Source organism: Equus quagga, chromosome 13 (genome assembly GCF_021613505.1).
Source record: "Equus quagga isolate Etosha38 chromosome 13, UCLA_HA_Equagga_1.0, whole genome shotgun sequence".
Classification (NCBI taxonomy): Eukaryota; Metazoa; Chordata; class Mammalia; order Perissodactyla; family Equidae; genus Equus; species Equus quagga.
Genome location: NC_060279.1, coordinates 18938835 through 18953797, shown reverse-complemented (window position 1 = coordinate 18953797; position 14963 = coordinate 18938835). Strand labels below are relative to the sequence as shown.

General features: G+C 43.2%; 1 protein-coding gene across 1 annotated transcript in view; it reads left to right on the top strand.

Annotated features, from left to right (window-relative positions):
* NIBAN1 (niban apoptosis regulator 1) overlaps positions 1–14963 on the top strand; it is a 143132-nt gene that overhangs the window by 62133 nt on the left and 66036 nt on the right. Inside the window, exons 3-5 of the mRNA XM_046682378.1 lie at positions 1929–2060; positions 5450–5564; positions 9799–9966. Coding sequence (XP_046538334.1) covers positions 1929–2060; positions 5450–5564; positions 9799–9966 — 415 coding nt within the window. The remainder of the gene's footprint in view (positions 1–1928; positions 2061–5449; positions 5565–9798; positions 9967–14963) is intronic.

Genomic DNA, 14963 nt, shown 5'->3' with positions numbered 1-14963 from the left:
TTACAATTTTAAGCGATCTTTCTTTCCTCTCTATAGTGAATAGACTATGGGGAGGGACAAGAGGGGAAATTGGAGACTAAAGAAGAAGACACGGTAGCAGTCCAAGAGAAGGATGATGGCAAATTGGACTAGGGTGCTGGTGGTGGCACTTGTGAGGAAAGGTCCAAGTCAAGATGTATTTGAAATAGAGCTGACAGACTTGCTGATGGATTCATCAGAGAGATAATAGACAAAGAAAGACGAATAGGAGATAATAGAGGAAGAGAGAACTCAGTGATGACTTCTTGGTTTTTAGCCTCAGCAAATAAGTGGATGGAGTTGCCTTTTACTCACATAGAAGAGTCAGAGGTAGATGGGAACTATGAGTTCACTTTTGGCCAAGTTGAGTTTAAGTGCTTATTTGACATACAGCTGTGGTAATATTGAGTAGGTAGTTGAATGTTCTGATCTGGAGTTCGATGGAGAGGCTGAGGCTGGAGAATAGAAATTTGGGAGTTGTTAGTTTATAACTGGTTTTAAAGCCAGAGGACATAATTGAGGGAGAAGATAGACAGAAAAGAAGAAATTCCATGACCAAGCCCTGGTGCCTCCACCATTTGGAGGTCAGAAAAAGGAGAAGAATCCAGCAAGATGGACTGAGAAGAAATAGCTGTGGAGTAAGGGAAAAATCCAGAAAGCGTAATGTGCCAGAAGGCAAATAAAGAGGGGTTTTCTAGAAGGACAAAGTGACAAATGGGTGAAATACTACTGAGAGCTTAGGTAGACGAATAGATGTAGCAGCATGAGTATGTAGGATAACGATTGTTATCTCCATAAAACAGTTATTCTCAAAATTCAGAGAGCTTCATAAAAATGCAAATTCTGGCCACACCCCCAGAGATTCTGATATAGCAAGTCTAGAGTGAGGCTCCATTTTTAACAACCATATCCATTGATTTAAGAGGCCCAGGTTTAAGAAGTGCTCTACATAAGAACTATGAAGTTTAGCTTGTATGTGGATTCAGTCTCATTTAAAGAGACGACTGAAGTCTGCAAATGCCTCATTATCTCTCAGGATAGAACATTAAGCCCTGGACTTCGTGAGGGTATTTATTTAATCTCTTAGACGATTCTTAAAAAGATTAGCGAATCTATCTTCTCTGTATGGTTCATGTAAATTTTGCTTGAAAGTGGAGGGATGAGTTTCTAAAGGCACTATCGCTTTTTAATAAAGGGAAAATAGATGTAAATTCAGTGACATGTGAAAGACAGGAGGCCCATTGCTATATTGTGAGATAATATGGAAATTGCACCATGAGGCAGGATGGGAATTATCCTTCACACAGATGGCCCAATGCAAGACCTAAGAAGAAATCTAACAGAGACTCCCCTGCAGCACATATGTCACCAGGGTTAATGAGAAATCCTTGAACTTTTAAGTAGAAGAGGTAGAACACAGGTTTGCTGGCTTGCCTGCTTGTTCTTTAACCAGAGAGCAAACGTGGTCTCCTTGAGGAGCATGGGGATGGGTTAAGTGTTTATAGCCTGGGTCCTATTTCATATTCAGGCTGTTATGATAAATGTCCACAACGTGTACTTAACTGCCTCACTCCCTCTCTCCCATAGAGTTTATCAAGGATTTATTAAGTGCCACATGTATATAAGGCAGAAATTTATTACTATAATCCCTTCTACCATATGATTCTGCTCCGGTAGCATAGTGGAGGGAGATGGAAATCACAAAAATACCAATAAGACAGATATTTGTATTTGGTCAGGAGGAGAAGGAAGGGGAAGTGTGGAGGGAGGGAAGGAAGCAAGAATTTCCCCAGGATCTCAGCACAAGACAGTTTCCTAAAATATTCCTTGAAATACCATGGATAGACCTGGTGGTAGCACAGGTGTGTGATCTTTTGTTGTGACGGTTACTTGTATTCATCTTCTTTAAGCCACCACTGGAGCCTGGAACTGTTTTGTATGAAGCAGAGCTATCCCAGTTTGCTGAAGATATAAAGAAATGGAAGGAGAGATACATTGTAGTTAAAAATGATTTTGCTGTGGAGAGCTATGAGAACAAAGAGGTAAGACATTTCCTTGTTACCGTAGGTTCTTGCAATATTCTTTTTTTTTTTTTTTTAAGATTTTATTTTTTTCCTTTTTCTCCCCAACGCCCCCCGGTACATAGTTGTGTATTCTTCGTTGTGGGTTCTTCTAGTTGTGGCATGCGGGACGCTGCCTCAGCGTGGTCTGATGAGCAGTGCCATGTCCGCGCCCAGGATTCGAACCAACGAAACACTGGGCCGCCTGCAGCGGAGCGTGCGAACTTAACCACTCGGCCACGGGGCCAGCCCCTCTTGCAATATTCTTAAACATTGGCTGGGTTGATTGGCATGCCCTTACCCTCAGGATTGATTGATTTAATAAGAACTCACTCATGCAGGTACTCATTCCACTTGACAGATATCTATTGAGTGCCTATTATATGATAAGTGGTATAGAAGGTTCTGTGCATTTAGCAGTAGATCAGACAGATGCTTGCAGTCTAGTGGGTAAGACAGACTTTGAACAAGTAATTGCAAGTGAGTATAAAAATAGAAGTTTATACCAAGTGACCAGTGCAGGAGCCTTTCCTATGACCATTGAGTCACCTCCTTGATATCTCACCCTCTCTGCTGTGTGTCTCCATGTCTTCCCACTCTTAAGCCTCCTATATGATAGGTGGCTGAGGAGTTATTTAATAAAATTATGATTGAGTTTGCATGGGATCCTAGGAATTCAGAACATTTCACATACTTTATTCCACTTAGGGATTTTCTTCGCTTATTCCTGGTTATCTCATTATTTTCCTTGTCTGTAAAATGTGGAGAGAATGAGATAATGTATATAAAGTGCCTAACACCTGGAGGACTTCAGTATTTATTTCTTTCCCTAAGTAGGGAGGTAACATGGTAAAGGAGAAAGAACACTGGGCAGTGAATTTGGAAAACTACAGTTTAGGTCAAGCCTCAGTTAAACTAGAGCGTTAGGCTGAATGATCCCGTTGGTTCTTTCCAGATCTCATACTGTACACACATTTCGTCCACATAAATTCTCAAACTCCCTTTGAGATGAATAGTTACTATTTGCCAGTTAAACATAGTAACAGATTTAAAACTCTGCTCTCCTGACTCTAAGTTCAAGAGCAGTCAGAACAACCTCCAGGGCTGCGCTGAGCGAGAGGCCTGAGGCTAAAGCATAAGGAAGAGGCTTCAGGCTGGCAGACCAATGTTTCCTTCCCATTTCTGATGGAAAATAGAAATAAAATATAGTGTAGACTTATTCCACAGGCTAGCTAGAAAACAGTGAGTATGCTCCCTTCATCTCCATGTTTGAGGATTAAAGAAATGAATGCATTGAGGCGCTCAGCATAGTGCCAAGCGCCAGCAGAACCCAAATTGCACTTGTCGATATGATTTCTACTAACTAATTGGCGGGAAACACTCCGAGCCTGCTCTTGGATTTATTGAGGTTTTCACCACACTTGGCACTAACTGAAGTTTCATTTTGAATCAAATTTTTTTTTTAAAGATTCTTTTAAATTTTTTTCCTTTTTCTCCCCAAAGCCCCCAGGTACATAGTTGTATATTCTTCGTTGAGGGTCCTTCTAGTTGTGGCATGTGGGACGCTGCCTCAGCGTGGTTTGATGAGCAGTGTCATGTCCGCGCCCAGGATTCGAACCAACGAAACACTGGGCCGCCTGCAGCGGAGCGCGCGAACTTAACCACTCAGCCACGGGGCCAGCCCCCCATTTTGAATCAAATTTTGGTGTTTTTCCTCTTTTCGTTTTTTTAAGCTTGCTCCCTCAACTTGCAATTTGTGGACAATACTGCTTTCTTTGCTTTGCTCATCCTTTTCGAATGAACTTGTTCGGGTTGTTAAAATATGGTCACTGAATTTATAACCAAACATTAAAAAAAAGTGGGGATTAAAGAAAATGCCCATGCAGCTTGCCATAATTGCTCAAAGTTTTAATAATATCCTGTTTTTTGATTTATAGAAAGGTGTATTTTTTTTTAATTACACCTGAGAATTATACATTAGGTACCTATAAATTGCCTATTGTTTTACTGCAAGTCCAGTTTCGGCTGGTAATTAAGCAGGAAACAATGAATCATTCTCATTGGATAATCACTTCCCACTTCCTGTCTGCTTGCACTGGGGCTGCACAGATCCAGGAATGAATCCTGGCTTTGTCTACTCACCACTGGGCCATTGGCAAGTTATTTACCTTCTTTGGGCTTCATTTTTCTCATTTATAAAATGGAAATGATAACTAATTTATAGTGCTGCTTTGAGGATTAAATATATAATGCTTATAAAAGCCAAGATTGAAGCTTGTTATAACAAATAAGACAATTCAGATTTGAGGCCAGTCTGAATCAAACTGCTCATAGACCTTCTCAAAATCACACGACTTCAGTTTCTTCTCTGTTGTGCTTAAGCGAGTGATTAGCGGTTCTTGCAAGTGTGAAAATAACCTTCTTAGATATAAGAGTTTCTTTTGTTTGACTCTCTTCAGTCACTATCTTGTTGATGCAGAATGTATTATTGTTATTCTGATTTTCTTGCCCTGAGCAACATTATTTTAATTATTCCCAAGAAGACACTCTAGATTTTGAGCCGCACAGTTTCTTGGTTTCAATTCTCAACTTGCTTTTAGCTTGTTAGTCTCAAAATTTTGCCTTGACTTAAGCCCTCCCATCAGATGCACATACTTACATTTTATCTTATCTGTATGTCCTTGTGGGTTTATCGGCTTAACAAACAGCTTGCGTTCTTTAGCACTGCTCTGCAAATCTTTGACATTTCCAAAACAGCAGAGCTTTTTGTCTGCTGGCCAGAATTTGTGTTGATGTCATAGATTCTGTACTTCTGTCCCAGATCATTTTACTGCAAAACAGTCTCAGGTCTGAGGGCAGTGGTGGCATATGTTATCATGGCAACATTTTTATGTTTTTGGTGAAAATCCATGGCAACCCTAATTGTAGTTACGAGTCCCACAGTCTCATTAGTCATCAGTCTCCAAGCATCTTTGCAGTAAATGTCTGTAGGTGTCGTCATCCTTGTGGTTATTAGAATGATTCAGGTGCTGCCATCTGATATGGTAAGTGTGATGCAGAATTTCTAGAAGTTACTGCGATTACGTTTTCCCCATTTGAGAAACATCCCTACAGTGAATCTCTCTGAGATTAGGGACTGTGATTTACTGTGTGGTAACCATCACACCAAAGTCCTAAAGTGACACCTTGCAAGTAGTAGGTATGCAAAATATATTTTTTAAATAAATGGCTCTTACTCAATGACATAGTGTAGGAATTGCTGTCTCTGAGTGTATGTGTCTGGGTCTGTCTGTCAGTTTCTAATATTCCTGATATTTTCCAAAAATCCAAATGGGAAAAAAAATCACTCATTTACGCTTTTCCTTTCCCAGGCCTATCAGAGAGGAGCTGCTCCTAAAAGCCGAATTCTTCCAGCTGGTGGCAAGGTAGTAACATCAGAAGAAGAATACAATTTATTATCTGATCGGCATTTCCCAGACCCCATTGGTGAGTGGCTGAGCATTCTTTCCCAAGGCAAAATTCCTAAACTTGCTTTGTTTGGCTAGACTGGTGGTTCTCAGGGGGAACGGGATTTCACTCTGCAGGGACGTTTGGCAGTGTCTGGAGACATTTTTGGTTGTCACAACTTGAGGGGATGGTGTTCCAGGCATTCAGTGGGTAGAGGCCCGTGATGCTGCTAAGTATCCTGTAAGGCACAAGACAGCCCCTCACAATGAAGAATTATCTGACAAAATATCAATAGTTGCCGAGGTTGAGAAACCTTGGGATGCGCACACATTCTCCATAGACAAACGGAAGATGTAATTTCTCTAATTTAGGTAAACACTGTACCGCTTCTATTATTTTAAATCACAGTCAGTAATACATAAGTCAGTTACGGTGCTTCTAGCACATGGAAAATGTACCATTTGTCAGACATCCTGAGGGTTTGGAACAGATCACAAGCGTTAATAGCAGTACACAGGACAGCAGAAATAAATAGGCAGGACCCAGTCTGTGAAATGTGCAATCCCATCCTTCAGTAAGCAAGCCTGGACCTGTCAGGGAATATTATTTTTCTAATTTTAGGGTGATATGCAATAAAATATCCTGAATTGACAAAGTACTTTGAACAAGCATTACAGTAACTCATAGCTGCTGTGTAAAAAAGCATGGCATTAATTAGCATATCTATAAATAGTAGGTGGATGCAGCCATGGAAAGAGCATTGAACTGAGAATTTGGAGACTAGAGTTTTATTTAGTTCTAGCCTAGATTTTTATCAAGTGTTTTTCTCTAACAGTTGCCGAAACTCTCTGGTTTCTGTTTCTCTAACTCTGGGGCCCTCAACTAGAAAATCTAGAAGGATCTTTCCAGGTCTAACATACTTTGATTCTCATTCATTCCAGTCTTTCCATGTAGAGAAAGTAATGGATAATATATAGACCAGACAGCACATTTCATAGAGATTCATGAACTGTGGATAATGTAATCACTCCATCTGGCTTTGTGTAAATCATGCCACACAGCAATTACTTGGTTTCTTGAAGAGAGCCCTGGTTCTTATTAATGGGTCTAATCATTTCATTGGAATTTATGGAGAAAAATATAATAATTTTATCAATTGCTACAGAACGCTTAGCATAGTGTTTTTAATAACCCCATGATAGGATTAGTACATGGACCATAAACCTAGATTAACAAACTATTACTGAGTAATCCAAGCTAAAGCAACACTTTATGTGCACTGTACATATTATCATATTTTCTTTCAACATCTGCTTATATGTCATCTTGGCTCTGAAGCTGATGCTAGAAATGGGGATACCAACATCTTGACTCTTCAGAACCTCTCCAAAAGAACTTTCCAATGAAACCAGTCAGAACAAACAATATATTTATTGATTTATTGATGAAATCATATCAGAAGGAATGAAAAGGAATAAAAAACACAAGCCCTGTGTGACTAGTGCCATTTGGCTCAGGGCTTCAGCTGGGGCAGTTCAGTGACTTTTTTTATTGTATGGTGTGGCCTTTTGAGTTTTTAAAAATAGAATATTCTACAGTAGATCATCTGTGATATCCTTGTAACTCAACTCAGAAAAAATGCAGGCTAATGGCATCCGGAAAATTGTTGTAAAAGGTTAAATGAGAGATAACCAGAGGTTAATAGGAGTGAATTTTATGGGGCTTGCTGTAGCTTTTAAATGCAAAGGGTCAATGTTGCTTTCAGTTGTTTGCACAAAATGGTGACATCTTGGAAAGGGCAAGGAGAATTGTTTCACGAAACCATGTTAACAGAAGCACTCACTGTGTGATATAGTTCTGTTGGAAAGAATGAAGGCACAATAAAAGATGGGAGGAATTAACCTCACTTGAGGATAATCACTAGGGATTTATTAATAAATATGTCTTCTTTATACAATAGTCTGCTAAGATGATATATCAAAAATGCCCCCACATTTTACTACAGTGATTCATTTATTTGGCATTTTACTAGTTAGAATCTAGTTTTCTACACACAACAAAAAACTCAAATTAAATACATAAGGTTTTAAATATTTGGATATTAGGTCCAGGGCTGGTATGGCAGTTCCATAAATGTCAGAGAGTCTTTCTAGCTTTCCCCCCTTTATCTCCAGGTTTTGGCCCTTGTTTACATAGTCCAAGGTGGCTGCTGGAGCACCAGCCATGGCTTTCTCATTCCAGACAGCAGGAGGGAGAATAGAGGAGGAGGTGGAGACACTCCCTCTCTTGAAGGATACTTCCAGGAAGTTTCACTGCCACTTCAATGTACATCCCACTGGCCAAAACTTAGTGGCGGTGGCACACCAAGCTGCAATGGAGGCCAGAAATGTAGTCTTTATTCTCTGCAGTCACTTGCTTAACTAAAAGTCAGGGATTTTATTACTGGGAAAGAATCAGAGAATAGATAATGCGTTACAACTGGAAGTCTCTGCTACAGAGTTCCATCATTCATTCGTTTATTTGTTCATTCATATATTGATTCATTCTTATGTTATGATGTGCCGGGTATTTTGCTAGGTACTGATGGGCCAAAGTTTGTGCTTCCAGTGCATTCTACTCTGTTACCTTCAGATTTCAGGACACTGAAACAGGGCTCCCATATATGCCCAAGAAATCTATTCTTTCTCTAGGCCAATCTTGGTTTATTAATTTGCCAGCAGCAAGACTCAGTTTCTGGAGCCTCCATTATGGTTATACTCCATTTCTTAGTATGCCCAGTGCTTTCTATAAACTCTTGGAGAGTCCTCCTTCCCTTCCTTTCCCTGAGATTGGTACCCATTGTGTAGGCAGGGAGTACAGAGCTAATTTTTTTTTGCTTGTTCTTCATGACTCTAGAAATAGGCTGGGGCTCATTTAACCAAGTGCAATATAACATAATTGGAATGCATGGAAGGGGATAAAGTTTAGGTAGGGAATCTGAATAGTAGTTTAACATGAGTTTCCTGGAATTGATTTTGAGGAAAGAGGGAAAAGTTCATTGTTTAAGGCTTTTAAAATTTCCTAGGACAATGTAGCACACGTATTCATTCAACAAACTGCAGTTGAACATATGCTAGGTTCCATGACCTTGCCACGGATTAAGGATACAGAGATGTAAGATGCAGTCTCCATGGTCTCGGAGCTCTGGGGCGGTTGTTCTGCTTCTTGGGGAGGGGAACCATGTGAGAACCAGTTGGGGAGCTTATCTCAATCTGCTCACCCACCCTGAGTGTCGGTGCCAGACATGGAAACAGGTCATTACGGTATTTTGGGAGAACAAGTTAGGGAGCACCCAACTCTTTCTGTGGTGGCAGGGGAGGCAGATTTTGGACTGACTTTTGTAAGATGAATGAGAATTTTCTTTTCAAAACCATGATGGAAGGGAAGAAGGAAAAGGTGATATGAACTGCAGAAACAATGTGCAAAGACACAGAATGGGTCACCACGCTAGAGAGAGTAGAGACTGAGAGTGGAGGGAAACCAGCACAGAACGGGGCAAACACCAGCGCTAACGGGGGCATGGAGAGAAGGGGCAGAGGAGCCATCAACGATGACAAAGAAGAAACAATTCTTAACAAGCACGAAGGACACTGGGAAAGAGATGCCCCTGGAAGTCGAGAAGAGAATGTCATCAAAAGAAGGGGTTGCTGGCAACATGGGATGTTTCAGATCAGGTTCAAAGGATAGGTGATGAAGAAGCAGCCAGGTTGGCAGTTAGGATGACAGTAGTGGCCTCAGCAATGCGTTTTGGGACTGGTGGGGCAGCGACAAGACTGAGCTGAGAATAGAGGTTGATGGCATGATGACAGCAAGTGCTGGTGTGGCCATGACATGGAGGAGGGGGAGAGTGCGTGGCCGAGAGCAGGCCTGGTGGAGGGGAGCCGTGGGGAGAGTGAGGCTGAGTCTGCACAGGTGGACAGGTAGCCTGAAGAGGCCAGTAGGGAAGAGCGAGCGCTGTTTGCTCATCATTTTGAGTGAAGAAGTTGGGAAAGATTGTGTCCCATGGCCTTGGTTGTCCCTGCCGAGTAGGAGGTGAGACCACCTGATGGGGTGAGACAGGTGAGCTGGCGGAGGGGCCCCATCTCTCATTTTCCCCCTCCCTGGGAAGACGCCTGGCACCACACTTCCATCCCATGGCCTGCCCCAGAGCATTACCTCCACAGCCTGAAATGAGTATTTTGAATAAAAGATACACACATTTTAAAATGTCTTTGTGATTTCAATATTTCTTTAGCCTCCAATGAAAAGGAGAACGCTCAGCCCTTCGTGGTCCTGCCAAAGGATTTCCCGGTGTTCCTGTGGCAGCCATTCCTCAGAGACGGCTACTTCTGCTTCGCTGAGGCCGCTGACCAGAAGAAGTTCAGCACCCTGCTGAGTGACTGCATCAGGCATCTAAACCACGGTAGGCCTCTCCTCCCCGCTGGCTGCCTTTGCTCAGTCGGCCTGGTCAGTCCTCTGTTAGAAGGATTCCTAGAAAGAGCCACAGAGGGTACTGGCCCTGGGAAGGAGAGGGAAACCAAGCATAGGCAGAGTTTCTATGCAGGGAGTGTGGTCCACTTGCTGGTGGTTTGTTCAGCTCTGGGAAGCCTCAGTGAACAGAATGTGGAGCGGTTATTTGCTGGCACCCATGGGCATGCATTCAGAGTGCCATATTCATGCGTGTAATTTTGCCATAATTCATCCTCCTCCTCTTTCCTGATTTTTTAAATCTAAATGACGGCAAGAATGTGCCAATTGTCCTTGGCAAAATCTTCGTCCTTATGACATTTCTTGTTTATTCTCACTTTTATTTCTGAATAACAGTTACTCAAAACTCTAGGGTACAGAAAGTCGCCTGGAAAACTTATTAAACACAGATTTCTGGGCTCCGCCCTTGGATATTCTGGTTCACTGGGTCTTTGGCAGGACCCAATTTTGCTTTTCTAACAAACTGCCAAGAGATGCTGATGCCGTTGGTCTATGGCCTGCACTTGCAGCTGTGTTGCTTCAGACCACTTTGCCTCTAGGTATGAATTTAATTAATATTACGTCGATAATGAAAAGGCTTTCCATTCCAATATGTGATTTTTTTTTTTTTTTGAGGAAGATTAGCCCTGAGCTAATATCTGCTGCCAATCCTCCTCTTTTTCCTGAGGAAGACTGGCCCTGAGCTCACATCCGTGTCCATCTTCCTCTACTTTTTATATGTGGGACGCCTGCCACAGCATGGCGTGCCAAGCAGTGCCACGTCTGCACCTGGGATCCCAACCAGCGAACCCCGGGCCGCCGAAGCAGAATGTGCGCACTTAACTGCAGCGCCACAGGGCCGGCCCCCCAGTATGTGATGTTTTGATGAATTAATGTGAATGCTGGTTTAGGACTCCATGAAGACTTCAATCACAGAAAATTGAACTCTTTGTCCTTTGGCAAGTTGGAAAGATAACCAATCAGATGTCATTGAGGGCTCCCTCTGTGCCACCCTCTGTGGGTGTTAGGGACAGAGGAATGAACCACGCAAAGCTCCCCTCTCTGGGATCTAAATTCACCCAGGGAGGAGGGACAAACCCGTGCACAAATTCACCAGATCCCTTGATTGTTATCAAAGTTACCATGTTGCAGAGGAACTGGAGGTTACCGCATTGAGAAAAAGGGAGTTCAGTACTGTGGCTTGTCAGGGGAGGTCTCTGGGAGCAGGTGTCATTTCAGTTGAGTCACCTTATCCGTCTGTACTTTTATTTCCTAATAAGGCTCGTATCGCTGTACGCTTACTTTAAAGTTCTGAGGTTTCTCTGACAGTGTCAGTCCCAGAGCAAAATTCACCCATGATGTGTGTCAGCCTGTTCTTGATTTTAGCTGATGTATTGATGGGAGGCTAATGGAAAAAACAGCGTCACTCTATTTTGCTATAACTGCTCTGAGTAACGTTGGTCATAATATTGGTTCATAACCAGTTAGGGACTTTATAAAAATAATACTCTTCTCAATATCTTGCCTTGTGGTTTTGATGTTTGAGAGACTAGGACTTGCCCAGCACTGCCGGCTCTGTCTAGCTCATTTTTCAATATGCTTACACCTCTGTGTGCAGGGCCTGGGTCTAGTATGAACATGCAGGTAGTTGGCACTAGACACAAGAACTGCAACGGTTCGCTAAGCAGAGAATGTTCTCTGCCCAGCCTGATGGGACTGCTTTACTCCTCCTTCCATGTACTTAATAGGAATTTCTCCGGGGAGTTTTTGGATGTTATGTAGCCTGCATTCAGACTCCTTTTATGGAAGATGTCAGTCGATTCAAAACCCAACTCTGCTTTCCAGTGTGTTATCAAAGGCACTCAGTTAGTTGGGTCTGGTCATGTTGCCCTGATTCTGTGTTTCATTCCTCTGTCCAGAAGCCACTTTTTCCTCACTGAGGCTTTATGCCGATGTAGTGTGATTTGGTGTAACTTCCAGTAGCTCCAGTCAGAATCGGAGACCATCATAACATTGGAGGGAGCAGTCCTTGACTGTCATGGGCCAATGAGCTCATGAGTCTTTCCTTTCTTGCCTCTGTTTCTATGTTTTTGTTTTTTTTTTTTAGGAAGATTGGCCCTGAGCTAACATCCGCCACCAATCCTCCTCTTTTTGCTGAGGAAGACTGGCCCTGAGCTAACATCTGTGCCCATCTTCCTCTCTTTTATATATGGGATGCTGCCACGGCATGGCTTGATAAGCAGTGTGTAGGTCTGCACCCAGGATCTGAACTGGTGAACTCTGGGCTGCTGAAGTGGAGGGTACAAACTCTGCCACAGGGCGGGCCCTCTGTTTCTGTGTTTTTGACAGCACAGTGTACCAACCATCTTTCCTCAATAGCTTTTTTGTTTCACTTTCTACCTGTTATTCACTGTGTGGTGTTGAGTAAATCAGTAAGAGGTTTCACGAACTCCCAGTTAATCATTACTTTTTCCATAATTACCAGATGAGTTTAGAAACAGATGGAAAGTTAGGGCCATGAAAAGGGCTAGAAACTCTGAGGGGCTGTGAGGAGGCTGCTGACTTCCCCCTCTAGGTGAGTAGAGTCAGGACTGTCAGCCGGCTGTCGCCTCATTGGCTCTCAGGCCATCACACACTTCTGTTGAGAACCAGTCTGAGACCTTCTAGCAGCTGATGCTGGGCAATATTGATCCCACCCACTCACAAATCCTCAGGGACCTTTTTTTCCAGTTTTATTGAGATATAATTGACATATAACATTGTATTAGTCCAAGGTAAAACATAATGATTTGATATACGTGTGTATTGCAAAATGATTACCACAATAAGCATAGTTAACATCCATCACTTCACACTTACACATTTTTCTTCTTATGATGAGAACTTTTGAGATCTACTCTCTTAGCAACTTTTAATATACAATACAGTACTGTTAACCTTAGTCACCATGACGTGATTACATCCCCAGAACTTATCTTATAACTGAAAGTTTGTACCTTCAGGCCATTCGCTCCCCCAACTGCCCCCCCCGCAACCTGCTTGGCAACCGCCAAGCTGTTCTCTGTTTCTGTGAGTTCAGTTTTTTTAGATTCCACATGTAAGTGAGGTTATAAGTATTTGTCTTTCTCTTTCTGATTTACTTCACTTAGCATAATGCCCTCAAGGGATCTTCCAGAGAAGATCATTTTATTGCCTTTGTGGTAAATTGCACCAAGGATGTCCATCACTTGGGGTCTCCAGGATGCCTCCCGGGTGCTCAAATTCCACCACAACCTAGCCCACTTGCCCCAGGAGTTCTGGGTTCGAATTGGACTAGGTATCCACGTCCATTCGTTCTGAATCCAGAGCCGCTTCTCCTGTTCCTCCTTATGGGGTGGGTGTTCCCAATGCAGCCCCCAAAAAGGGCCAGATTACACTCTGTTCTTGGACAATAAGGGAGTCCTAAGGTAGGTAAGGGCAGCTGGAGACTCTCTGCTCCTCCCTCCTTCAAGAGAGGGAGCTACCTCTGAGTGCCTCAAAGATTATTTACACTCCTAAGGAGCATGACGGGGTATGTGTGTGTGTGTGTGTGTTTCGTTTTTAGCACCTCTTCACTGCGCAGGCGTAAGAAGACTCCATAAGGTTCATCTTGAGCAGAACATCCCACCCCTACAAACTGGACTAAATATCAAGCCCATTACATGACATGTGCCTACAGCAGCTGTTGCCCTCTGTCCTTTTTGGAATCACCCTACAATCCCTTATCCCTAAGGAGGGAAGGCCGGGTTTCTAAATATCCCCTGCCACAAAATGGGACTTACATAAAGCCAAGATGTTCCAAGACAGTCCTGTTGTCCAAAATTCAGTTCTATTCTTCGGAATTTTGGTTTGCAAAATATGGTCATTATAGTGACAGGGATATAGTTCAAACTCTTAACAGATATCGAGGGCTGTACATGTGCAGTATGGAATAAGGGTCGTTATCAATGTGAGTCCGTCCTTTCAGCTCAGAATAATCATTCCTTGGCATGGGAATTTTCAGGTAGGGGAGAAGGTGTTCCTACCAAGAGGAATAGCACATATGGGGGCCACAAAGAGAGTCAGAGCATGGACCATTAGAGGAACTGAAAAATTTTGTGTGGCTGGTGCTTGGCGCGGAGAAAGGAGCCAAGTGAGGATGGGGAGATGGGCAGGATCCAGGCTGTGAAGGGCTTTGCGATACATATTAAGGAATTTTTCACTTTATTCTGACAGCAGTGGGAAACCATTAAAGGGTTTTAGCGGATAAGTGACTCAGTCATAGATCCATTTTGGAAAGGTCACACTGGCTGCTGTGTGGGCAGTGGATGGGAGGGGAGCATGCTGGGATGCCACGAGGCCACTTAGGAAGCTTGGCAGGCAACAGATGGTGGTAGCCTGCACCAGAGGGTACAGATGGTGAGAGGTGGCTGGCTAAGAGAAATAGCCGGGAAGTGGAATCAACAGAACTTGAGGATACATCGTGTGGGGAGTGAGGCAGTAGCGGGTCCCATGTTTCCACCGTTCTCTGAGATGGGAACTTGCGTGAGGAGGAGCAGGTTCCAGGGAAAGGAGATGTGTCCAGTGTTGCAGATGTTGTTTGGATAAATCCGTGGACATCCAGGTGAGGAAGTCTCATAGCTGGATGCCCAGAGAAGACTGGAAAGCAGGAGCGCCATCTGGAGTGGAGACGCAGGTGGGAAGTCAGCAGCCTGTGTGTGTCACTGAAGCTGCAGCTGACTTTGTAGGAAGGATGTAGCTCGTGAGTCCCTCAAAGGCTGTCTTTTATCTCTGTATCCCCGGCAACTGGCTGAGGGCCTGGCGCCTGGTACAGGCTCTGTAAATATCTCCACCCTCCATCCTTAGGTATAGTTGTAAATATGCCCGCGTGTGAAAAAGCATGGAACGTGTGTGGGAGCAGCTTAGGGATGTTTGTGCTCAAAATCTGTAAACATT